The sequence below is a fragment of the Mytilus californianus genome, unplaced genomic scaffold (genome assembly GCF_021869535.1).
Source record: "Mytilus californianus isolate M0D057914Y unplaced genomic scaffold, xbMytCali1.0.p SCAF_8, whole genome shotgun sequence".
In the NCBI taxonomy this organism is placed as follows: Eukaryota; Metazoa; Mollusca; class Bivalvia; order Mytilida; family Mytilidae; genus Mytilus; species Mytilus californianus.
The window spans coordinates 84,164,405-84,176,923 of NW_026262734.1; the positions used below are offsets into that span (position 1 = coordinate 84,164,405).

A 12,519-nucleotide genomic window follows, 5' to 3' on the forward strand; every position below is an offset into this window, starting at 1 on the left:
AAAAAAACTACACAATCCCTTTCTTCCTCACAAATGTTTAATTTCTTCATCCATCAATATAATAAAAAAAATTTATCAATTTATTCCTGCCCATATATTAAAAAAAAAATCAAATGCATATTTTTTAATATTGGAATAAGTAATCTTAATAAAGAAAAAATGTTTTCTTGTCGCTAAATAGTCTTCTTGTCGCTAAAATTATTCTTCTTGTCGCTTCTTGACGCTTCTTTTCGCTAATTAGTGAGACCCCCCATTTCTGACAGTATTGACCCAGCCTGGGAAAATACCTTATCAATATTATGTACAATACTTGAATACCAGTGTAATTGTAGTCTTTTTTATATATTTTTTTTTACAATAGTCAACATGGTCAATACTGAACCAAAATCTTATTCCAGTATTGTAGAAGATATACCAGTATTGAAGACAATATACCAGTATTTCCTTCTCCAAGTACAGGAGATCCCTTTAATGACAAAATTTAAAACTTTATAAAACAACAAATAATCAACAGAAATTTACTGACATTTTCTATAAATTTACATGTCTTCATGGAGATAACTTTCTTGTTGTTAATTTTGTCTTCTTGTCTTTATTTTAAATAAGAATTTCACATATTTTCTACAATGAACATTGCTCACATCGATGATATGGTATAAACATTATAATCACTTTATCAAGTAGATTTTACTACTTTGGCATTTTGATGTAAACAGACTTGAGAGGGTCATAATCATTGGAACTTACAGGCACGGCAATGTCAGGACACTGAATACTTCTCTTCATACAGGACAACGTGACTATAGTCAATGAATATTTGGAAAAAAAACTTAGGAAACAATATTTCAACTTAAGAATGTCTAACCATTGCTATGTGTGCTGTGTGTCCCGGTTCCCGTGTCTTTGACGAGATAAAATGGACCTGAATGTATTACTGATGGAACTCTCCCTAAGCTTATTGTCGTCTTCAGAGTTCCAGTCGAATCTCCTCGGGGATATGCAGGTGATCTTGACCCCCGGGGACTGGATTTAGGGGACACTTGCTCTGGTCTTCGAATTGCCTCATTCATTGTCCACCATGTTTGATCCGTTCAATGAATTCTTCATTTTGATTGGTCAGAAAAACTGTGTCTAATTCAGGTGATTAACGGACACGCACATGTAAACCAGTATACGGAAAATGTAGTTTAAACAGTATTTTATTCAAATAAATTGAATTAGATTGGGCAACAGGCAAAGCCTATGTAAGCCATCTCCATAAAACAAGGTACAATATATTACATTCAAACAAAACAACACATACACATACACATACACAAACATAATCATGATAATGACAACTCAAAATTATTTTTCAAAAAATACATATAGCTGACTCGGGAAGGATGCCTCAAATAGTTAACTCAGAAAAAAAATATTAATATTCTAAGGATGCTTGAAATAGTTAACTCAGAAAAAAATATTAATATTCTAAGTAATAAACTCCAATATTGATTAAGAGGCCGCCTTACATTACTGAAATTCAACTGTCTCCAGTCAGCTATTCAATATTATTATTATGATAACCAGAAGTCCATTACAGTAACTGTAGTAATGGACTTCAGATCTGTAATAACTCATTTTTCCAAATCAACATGTTTGTAGTCATGTACTTATTTTTACTAATTTATCGCACCTGAAGAACAATGACACACGTGAGTAAATAACCATATTGATACATTAAAGAATCATAAATGCTATAGAAAATAATTTAAAATTGTACATTTGTAAATTTGAAATTAAAGCAAAAAACACAAAAACACAAAAAAAAAAAAAATAATAAAAAAAAAAAATATTAACATAAACGGAACATATTACGGAAAATATATCATGACGATCCATGATTTTAGGTTTAAGATTTAAGATAAGCATATATATATTTTTTTTAATTCAAATTGATATAATATTACTATACAAATCCCTGATTGAACTAAACAGGACACTCAGTGTCATCCTGGGTACCGTATATACACTTTCCTCTTACACCTGTCTCTCTTCGTAAAATTTGGCGTATTTATAAGTTTCTATTATTGGGTTAACCAGGGTTCCTCCTGTTATTTCCTAACATAAAACGTACCGAGGGTACATTCTCATATTACCAAGGACGACACTGTAATATTTATTGTTGTGTTTCAATATAAAACAATAGGAAATTAACATATTATCTGATATTATTATGTTGTAAAGTAATCTCATCTATTATTAATCAGAACTATCACTTCTGGTCCTCTATATGTTAGATAACATGTGATGCATGGGTTATGTTCTTCTCATATATGTTATGATGGTATGATACTAAACCCCTAACGGGAAGGATTGTGCCTGATATTCATATGATGAAGACATAATCTTTCAATCAGTTTAATTGAAGTCTGGAGCTGGCATGTCAGTTAACTGCTAGTAGTCTGTTGTTATTTATGTATTATTGTCATTTTGTTTATTTTCTTTGGTTACATCTTCTGACATCAGACTCGGACTTCTCTTGAACTGAATTTTAATGTGCGTATTGTTATGCGTTTACTTTTCTACATTGGCTAGAGGTATAGCGGGAGGGTTGAGATCTCATAAACATGTTTAACCATGCCGCATTTTTGCGCCTGTCCCAAGTCAGGAGCCTCTAGCCTTTGTTAGTCTTGTATTATTTTTAATTTGAGTTTCTTGTGTACAATTTGGAGTTTAGTATGGCGTTCATTATCACTGAACTAGTATATATATTTGTTTAGGGGCCAGCTGAAGGACGCTTCCGGGTGCGGGAATTTCTCGCTGCATTGAAGACCTGTTGGTGACCTTCTGCTGTTGTCTGTTCTATGGTCGGGTTGTTGTCTCTTTGACACATTCCCCATTTCCATTCTCAATTTTATTTGATATATATCGTATATGAACTTAAATTTATTTGTGATCTGTATTGATTTATATGCTATAATTTGCCTTTTAATTTTATATAATTTTTATATGTTGGACTCAAGAATTTTTATTGATTTGATTAGATATAAACATCATATTTGACAGATTTTACAGAAAAATAATATGGAAACACTTTACCATATCGAGTTTATAGTAAAACATATATATCAACGGATTCGCTATTTAAAAAAAATACAAATGATGAGGGTCTGGATGGGGTTTACAGAATAAAGAATAATGGACACAAGATGTAGAATAAAGTGAGCTAAAAAAATAAAGAAAAAAGAAAAATAGGTAAAAAATAAAGAATGGAGAATAATTTGGTGTTATAATATCAAAATTAGAGAATGATGGACAAAAAAAGAGAAAGAAAAGAGAAAAAAGGTCTAAAAATTAAAGAAAAAAAGAAATGAAGTACCTCCAGGCCATCCAGACTCTAATCTAATCAGTTTTGATTAAAAACAAAAATACAGGACGGTGTAAAGTTTGATACAACACAACAAAAACTCGTTCAATCTCGCCGCGGTCGAGAAATGTCAGTAACCAAGAACACACAATAGGCTAAGTTATATTTCACGTCTTTCTTCAAAATAATATGAATATTCAATGCTATCTATTTTTTATTTATCTCTATAAATTTGCATAAGACCCTTTTCAGACAGAAGCTTTCAATTATTTAACCAGGTGCGGATTCAGATTGGGCGTTTCCCCCCCCAAAAAAGAAGAAAATATAATAAAGGTAAAATTAAAGACAATTTTGTATCAAAATAATTATAAGGTCTACTAATTCCTAATTGTCGGCCCTCACACTAACACGAAATACTAGTTCCGCGCCTGTTTATCGTATTTACACGTCTTCAATGGTTTGATAGTTTTTGGAACACGCGGTCTTTAAATTGACCGTGTTTGGACAGTTGTATTTAATGGTTTGACCGTATTTGAACAATTGTATGTAATGCTTATAAAGCTCTCCATTAATCCACATATAAGGGGGACGAAGGGGGCCGTACGCCAGGACGCCTAACCCTATATTGCCTAAAATCGTTTAAAGAAAAATCACCTCGGCTTTATACGCTGGGCTGTTTTGTTTTATTTTTTAACAATTTTAAACAATTACGCCCCCTTTCGTGAATTACAATGGATCCTGGCAGAATGCATACATCACTATTTTACGTTATGCATCTTCCATCTACATATTATAAAAAAAAACTGTTGAAAGAAAGAAAGCCACTATAGTTGGCAGTTATTTAAACTTTAGTCAGAAATGCTTATATAATAGATATACAGAATTATTAAGAATCGATAGAAAAATTAAGTTTACAGTGATCGAAGTGTTTGATGTGTATCGGCTATGGGACAGCTGTTTCATATTTCATAGAGGCTCCATTCAGGCTTTATTGAATCAATAGATCAAAATGTAATCCGTCATAAACAAGGTAATTTCAGCGAGAAATATGAATAAATAAAAAAGAATTTTCCCAATTTTTCCTCACCAGGTGTGCTACAGCGACAGAAGTTCAAATGATGTCGCGTGCCACGTAGTCACACTTTATTTTGAAATCAATTAGAAAAAGACAACCTAGTCACACGGAATAGGGATTGAATTTCCCTTACGACCAGAAGTGCGGACAGTCAAATCTGTATTCGTCAAAAATGTTTATTTTTATACAAGGTATGGTATTTTTTTTATTTATCTGAATGTTTTTATAAGAAAATGTTACACAAATCACTGATGCCGATGTCTCAATCTAAATATATTCTAAATAAATATAATGCTTTTTCTTATTTGCTTAAATTTAAACTTAATTTCACAATCACTTATCCAACAACCCAGGAGATAAAACGTATTAAAACAAATATTGTTTGAAAATATAGGAAAAATAGGAGGAGGGGTGAAATACAACGTGTATCATATATGTATGAGCATCCTCTCTATGTTAAACGTTTGCAATCTAAATGCATTCCGAATATAATTATATCAAGATACATTATACATGTAAATACAAGAAAGGGAAATTTTATTTTTATGATTCATGCAGTTTTCCTACCTTTTTATCATTTCTAATATGTATTTCAGTTTTTTTTTTTGTAATTTGTATTCATCTTTTCTTTTTATATAATTTGTTATTTCTTTTAAAATCCTATTTTCTTATCTTGATCTTGATCTTTTATTTACTATTTATTTCCGTTTGGGAGGAGTGTTTTTTGGTTTTTTTTTGGTTTTTTTTATAACTATAATCTTAATAGGCATATATTTTCAATTTTAAGATAAAAGGATTAAATTGTGCATCAAATTAATGATATTTAAACTTTATACGGCACGTGATGTTCAGTATCAATTGGAAGACATTAAGCGTGTATATTTTAATTCGGTACATTACATTTGCGCGAAAAAAATGTTACATTTCTTCAGTTCATGTGGAGCAGGATCTGCTTACCCTTCCGGACCACCTGAGATCACCTGAGATCACCCCTAGTTTTTGGTGGGGTTCGTGTTGCTCAGTCTTTAGTTTTCTATGTTGTGTTTTGTGTACTATTGTTTGTCTGTTGGTCTTTTTCTTTTTTAGCCATGGCGTTGTCAGTTTATTTTCGACTTATGAGTCTGAATGTCCCTCTGGTATCTTTCGCCTCTCTTTTCTAAGTTTCGCCTTACACGACTTCTTACTTTTATTTGTAAGCGATTGTTCTAGTTCTGGTTCCGTCATCAACGTACTTACGGTCAAAATACTCAGTATAAAATATGTAATACGACTTGACAATGAGTTGTATTTACTAACATGGTAAATACACCGGTAGATCTATAGTTTAAAGTCGCGCAAATGTAATATTTTTTTCGCGTAAATGTAATTTCCGTTAATCCCCAAATCCGCGCAAATGTAATACGCCCATTTTAATTAATAGTCAATTCAATGATACTTGACTAATACTCTCAATTGCTGTTGGTGTTAAACTGTGTAATAAGGTAAATGTAAATAACACGTTTCAATTTAGGAGTCCTGAATAATACATCATTTGTGTACATATCAAAAAGTAGAATACATTAAAACTTACATTATAATTATTTGATTTGATATTGAAAAAAAATATGCCACCTCCCCAATACCCTGTTTGAAAACTCTCTCTCTCTCTCTCTCCCTCTCTCTCTCTCATATGATAATTGTAATAATGCAGATAATAGTAGGGAATTGGAAAATAATGTACTAACTAAGATACTTTGAAATTCTTTGATTTTTTATAGTATCGAATTTGTGAAAAGTATTATTATCGCTATTTTACGATTTTTTCCTTTGATCTTGCTGACTGATAATTTCCGTTCTCAGCGGAGTCGAGTGATATGAAAACGGAGTCGAGTGATATGAAAATTATCGCTAGAAACCAAGGGAACACGTGCCATTGTCAAGGAAATTAACAACGTCTTCATAGGTAAAATAGCGATAAACAGATTATCATTCATTTGGTCATCTCAACTCGATTGCTTTTCTCACTTTCGCCGTACCGGCTCAAGCAAGAAAATCAATCTCGTTGAGATAATCAACGATAATCTATAAATATTGGAGAGAAATTATAAGCCTTTCGTAATAAACGGGCAGGATGAATTGGACCAGGTGGGTGTTAAGATTCTTGTGCAAATATTGTATATGATCGAACAAAATGTGTGTAAACCAAGCATCCTCAACCCCAACATATATAGATATTACTTTCTGTAATGCCCTACCATGATGTTGTGCACGACCTTCTGCGTGAAAATTGTTCAAATGTGCACGAATTCCAGAGACAATTAGTTATAAAAATTTAGTAGCATCAGTACCAAGTTTCACGTTTTTCAAGTATTTTTAATGATACATCAATGTTTAAAAATGTACCTAAATGCATTGCACCCTTGAACAATTTCATTGATTTATCAATAGAACGCCCCTTTACTCTGCAGCATCGATATCGAATTTATATATACTATTTTAAATCTATTCATGACGACACAATACTAGATATGTATTTCCCTAAGAATAATTTCACAATGTAATAACAGCTGCCACCATTAAATAGAATGAAAACTATTGCAACATATTGCAGTATGATTAGCGTTCATTTCTATAAATTAATTGAAATATTAGTTATAAATTAAATGTTCATAACAAGACATAAAGATACTAGTAAAATAAAATCTTCGATTAATAGATAAATGCTAATATCATCATTGTTAATGACTGGGTAATATCATTTATAAAAACTGTTACCCCTAATTTGAAAATGAATCAATCCCATAGATCAATGAACTCTTCTGAATATAAAAACGTGTGACCACTTTTGGTTCTTTTATGATTTTTTTGAACTGTGTTACATATTTTTATGTTGTTCTGTAATCCCCTGGCTAGTAAATCAGTTCATACAAAGTGCAAATTGGCAAATAATATTAATTCATGGTCTGCACTAACATGTAACACGAATCAATATTTTAGAATTCAGATCTATATATCGCAACGTTTTCCCGTCGAAAATGAACGTTTTAAGCAATTATTTTTTTTTCAATTATCATTAAGTGTAGACCAAATATAAATAATCTGTGATTTTTAAAACAATCATCTGACGAGGAACTTTTATGGAGTTCTTTATTTATAATTTTCCTTTGCTTACATAAATGCACAATTACCTTTTTTTTAATTTAAAGCTCAGAAACAGAAGAAAAATGAATATACGTAGATTTGCATTAATCATTTTATCTTTCCTTAAGAATTCAGTTTTGTCGTTTTTGTTTTTTGTTTTTTGTTAATTATTTGTACCAAAAAAACATTTGTAATTAGTATATGTTCTAATAAAATATATCTTCATAATTTCAGTGTTCAATATTTATGTTGCAAATAGATGAAACCCAGATGAATGCAGCCGTTGTTACATGTTGCACCCGGAGGAAATCCAGAGGAATGCAGGCGTTGTTACATGTTGCACCCGAAGGAAATCCAGAGGAATGCAGGCGTTGTTACATGTTGCACCCGGAGGAAATCCAGAGGAATGCAGGCATTGTTACATGTTGCACAAGGAGGAAATCCAGAGGAATGCAGGCGTTGTTACATGTTGCACCCGGAGGAAATCCAGAGGCATACAGGCGTTGTTACATGTTGCACCCGGAGGAAATCCAGAGGAATGCTGGCGTTGTTACATGTTGCACCCGGATGAAAGGCTCGGACGGTCTGTTATAAATATGATCGGTGGGACTTTCGTTCGCTTATAATATGTGATAGTAACTACAACATGATTTAGAAAATGTGACATATGCAAATAGAAAGGGAAACTTGGGTAACTACAGCTGCAATAAAAAGAGATACAATTAAAGAGGTATAGCTTTATGAATTGTCCTTCGACTTAAATTTAGAAAAAAATAACAATTAATTTAAAAGCGAATTAAGACGTAAAACCAATCTAACTAAAATATAGATCTCTGATTTCGTTATCTTCGTATCTCTTGGCGCAAGTTACGATAGATACAAATAGAAGCACACAGAAATATCCTTGAAATTAAGTTCTAAAACATACATGTACGAAATTTTGTGTTTGGTGTTTGCAATTGAAAAGAGCAGATATTCAAAATCAATTATAAAATCCATTTACTCGTCTAAATACCACTGTGTGTCCTCGCACAACGGATTTTCCCGTAATGTACGATAAGTCTTTTTATTTTTTTTTTTTTTCAGTCTTCAATCAAATAAAATTTGTATTTTTAAGTTAACAATTTCAGGAAATATTCTTCTTTTGCTTAGGTAAATGGCAGATGTCATTTGATAAATCAATTCGTTTTAATTTTAAGACATAATTTTAACTTTGTACCACTAAACATGTGAATTTGTGTACTACAACTAAATTTAATTCGGACTAAGAAATTTTTTGTAAAAATGCTGAGATAAATAAAATGAAGGTGCATTTGTGTACCTGTAAATTTACAGTTGAATCGTGTATTTAATCATTTCAAAATTTGAAGAAAACTGCACAATCGGTGTATTATAAATAACAGCCATTTTGGTTGGACTGCATCTTGGGTCGATTCAAGAATATTCTTCATATAGGGATAACACGTTAATATGTAATAGAAGAATATTTGCAGATTATGCAAGAATGAAGGGAAAATCAATTAACAATCCTAGTTTTGTTTTGTGATATGCCAAGCCTTTGCTAGATCCACAGGCCCTTGGGGCATGGACCCCCTCAGTTATATGCATATATATAGCTCTTTTCAATTTAAAAAATAAAGTAAAATTCTAGCACCAACATGAATTGTATCAAGTTTGACAAAGTTGTCAAAATATCAACATTCAAGACAGCTATGATAATTATTTAAAACGCAACTGCTAGTGTAGTACTAGTGTATCATATTTCGTTTACGATAACGATTCCAAAAGGACGATGGCTGTCTGTAAGTCTTTACCTAAATGACGTGTTTATTACCAGTATCTAGTCGAGTCCTGCAGATACCATTTATGAAATTGGCACAACCAATATGACCTTGGATCTGAAGGTAGGAGACAGAGTGACCGTATAAAGGTCACACGGGAGTAACACAGTTCATCTAAACATCTACAGCTCATTCCTGGCTATTTGATTTCAAATTAAAGCAAATGCAAATTTATAATTTTTTTTTCTATTTTTCTCATTTGTGTCAGTGTTATTCTAAAAATCTAGCAGACATAGAAATTGTTTTCGTCGCATTGGGAATATTTACAAAAGAATAAAAAAAAAAGCTTCAGTTCGTATCAAAATTTATCAATTTGAAGATGTAGTATGATTGCCAATGAGACAACTAATAGTATTCACCAGAGACCAAAATGACGCGGATGTAAGCAACCATATGTCACCATACAGCATTCAACAATGAGCAAAACCAATACAGTAAAGTAAGTTATATAAGCAATGACATGACAGAAAACAAGAAAACAAGAAAACCAACGACCTGATTTATGCTAAAATAATAAACCAGACTACAACCCACGACAACCTTTCTTTTTTGCTATAAAAAAAAGATCTTTTTAGTGCTAGATATATAGTTGGAAGTTTCTGACTAGAGGAAAAAATATAATTGAGTAACTATAAATGATTATTATGACATAAACTGAAACAACTGTGACTTTAATTGTATTCTCAGGTATGAATTGAACAATACAAAAAAGAATCAAATAATGGCTCTTTATATTATGTTGAAAACAAAACATTGTAGCGCCGCTAGCGAAAGAGCCCTTCTCTTTTAAGTCTCACCACATCTCCCTATTAGTTTCAAAATGAGAAGTCACTTCTCCCTGTGATTCTGAAGTAGTGTGAGCCCTGCGGCCTAACAGGTAGTGTTTTTCAATAGGAGAGGGGGGATGGTTATTTTCTAAAACGATATTCTAAGGAAGCTACCATTTGATTTTTATGGAGGGGGGGGGGGGGGGCTAGGATGAAATTTAAAACAAAAAGGCAGGACAGGAGTTTGGAGTAAAAAAAAAGTCAGCATGAGCAACTTTGCAAAAAAAAAAAAAAAGGCAGGATAACAATTTATGTAAAAAAAAGTCAGGATAAACTAATAAAAAAAAAGGCAGGACCGAATAGAGTGAAAAATAAATAGGCAGGACAGAGATTACAACTAAAAAAATGCAAGACAAAATTTTTCATCCTAGCCTCCCCATAAAAATCAGATGCTCCCTAATCCCAACTTTGATGTCAGAATAGAATAATTTGATTGAGCGTTGTTGCCATTCAATCTAGTCTTAGTGATAATTTCTTAGCTTATTTTAGGCACTTTAAGACAGACATTGATGCTGACATGGTACTAACAAAATTTCAAAATTAAAACAAACAGATATGTCTGTAAATGTTAACGTTGTGGAGGAAAATTATCTCATTTCATAAATATGATGGATATTTTTCTTTCCCCGTTTGTAATAGTAATAAGTATAGATTTTTCTTTCTTCGTTTGTAATAGTAATAAGTGTAGATTATCGGATTTTCTACACCACATTGATATTATAAAATATCAGCCGCGTGCCACACTATGAACCTTTATGCCGAGTGAGCGCGGCAAACAAGCAGAAAAGTTTCACATTGTGTCAAGCGGCTGATATTTTACGATATCTATACGTACAAATCCCGATAATCTGTTTGTAGATCTATTACTGATCTTTTCCCCTCCTTTAGACGGTTTACGCTTGACAAAAGCAAGCTTGATAACGAATGGGGTTATAATTTCTCAGCCGCCCTTACTTCGGTCTTTCAGTCTGTATACAGCTCCTTCAGACTATAAGTCATCCTTGCTTTAAAATACTTTGTATATGATTGGAACCTTATTAAGTCTTAGATATAGAGTAACATATATAATAAGAAGAAGATCCCAATTGATTTTGAGGTCAGTACGTCGTAAGTCAAGGTCTCAGAACTAAAGAAAGTCCGAAATTAATGCAGAAAAGGATTTTCCGGATTATAACTCTTGAACCTGACGTTGGATTGAAACAACACTTGCATACTAGTGTTTTGTCAAATTTAATTAGTGAAAAATTACTGTCCATTTTTTTATCCCTATGTACGAGGTTGAGGCTAAATATGAATAGACTGTAATAAGTGCAGAACATGTGTTTCTGTTTAATAACTTTTAAAGAATTTACTGCAAGGAGTTTGCGCATATCGATCTTAGATTTAACCCCTTTTTAAACTATTTTTGTACAGTTTATTGTATCGTTGCACTGTTGCTTTTCTGGTTGTGGTTAAGGGATGGGTTGCTCGTTTGGAAACTATTTTACCTTTTCTACTTTGTGCCTGTCCTAAGTCTTCAATCCAGTAGTTGTCGTTGATTGCTGTCCTCCTTAATATTTTTTTTCAATTATTGTTTTAGCATGAAACGTGCCGCCGGTTTTTTCTTTTGAATTTTTGAATTTTTTTTTTTGCCACACTGTTATACATGTATGACAAACTGAACGAAACTATTGAAAAAAAAACATTAAAAACGTAGTGCACATAACGAGTTTGGTAGAATGGTTCAACTGGTAAGACAATTTAGTCCCTTGCAGTAAAAAAAATCATTAATGCCAAATGTATGGGTACTGGATGTACCCTTATTAAAAACTATACAGTCGAAAGACCCATCCCGTCCCGAATTTGAATGTTCATGATAAACAAATAAATACGTTTAAAAATATATCGAAAACATTTCATTTTTACTTTTTTAATAAATTTTAATTGTATCTCTTTGTGTAATAATTGAACATATCAATCTACTCGACTGAAAGGAGTTATTCTAGTAGAGTGAAAAACACGATGTAGTCATACCTAGCGATAAACACATATATCAAGCTACTCGACTGAGAAGGGTTCTTCTAGTAGAGTAAAAAACACGATGTAGTCATATCCCAACGTCTTACTGGGGAAATTAGCGATACACAGACAATTTATGGTCTTTCATCTCAAGGAAGGTTCTGGCGTTTTAATGCAAATTTCACAATTATTTTCCACACTATTAAATGCTTTCTTTTCTAAAAGACAATAATAAAGATTTGGAGGATTATCCTATCGCATTTCAATTTTATTCAGAGATTACACACATTTGACCCTAGAATTTAGTAA

The 12,519-nt window shown here is 32.2% G+C and overlaps 1 protein-coding gene across 4 annotated transcripts in view; it reads right to left on the reverse strand.

Annotated features, from left to right (window-relative positions):
• The window catches only part of LOC127711584 (mediator of RNA polymerase II transcription subunit 19-like), a 140,603-nt gene extending 139,503 nt beyond the window's left edge, over positions 1–1,100 (reverse strand). For all 4 annotated transcript variants that reach the window (XR_007986792.1, XR_007986793.1, XM_052217675.1 and 1 more), the window contains exon 1: positions 866–1,100. Coding sequence is in view for 2 of the 4 variants with exons in the window: in XM_052217675.1 (XP_052073635.1) it covers positions 866–1,070 (205 nt within the window). In the remaining 2 variants the exon portion in view is untranslated. The remainder of the gene's footprint in view (positions 1–865) is intronic.
• Positions 1,101–12,519: the final 11,419 nt, after the last annotated feature.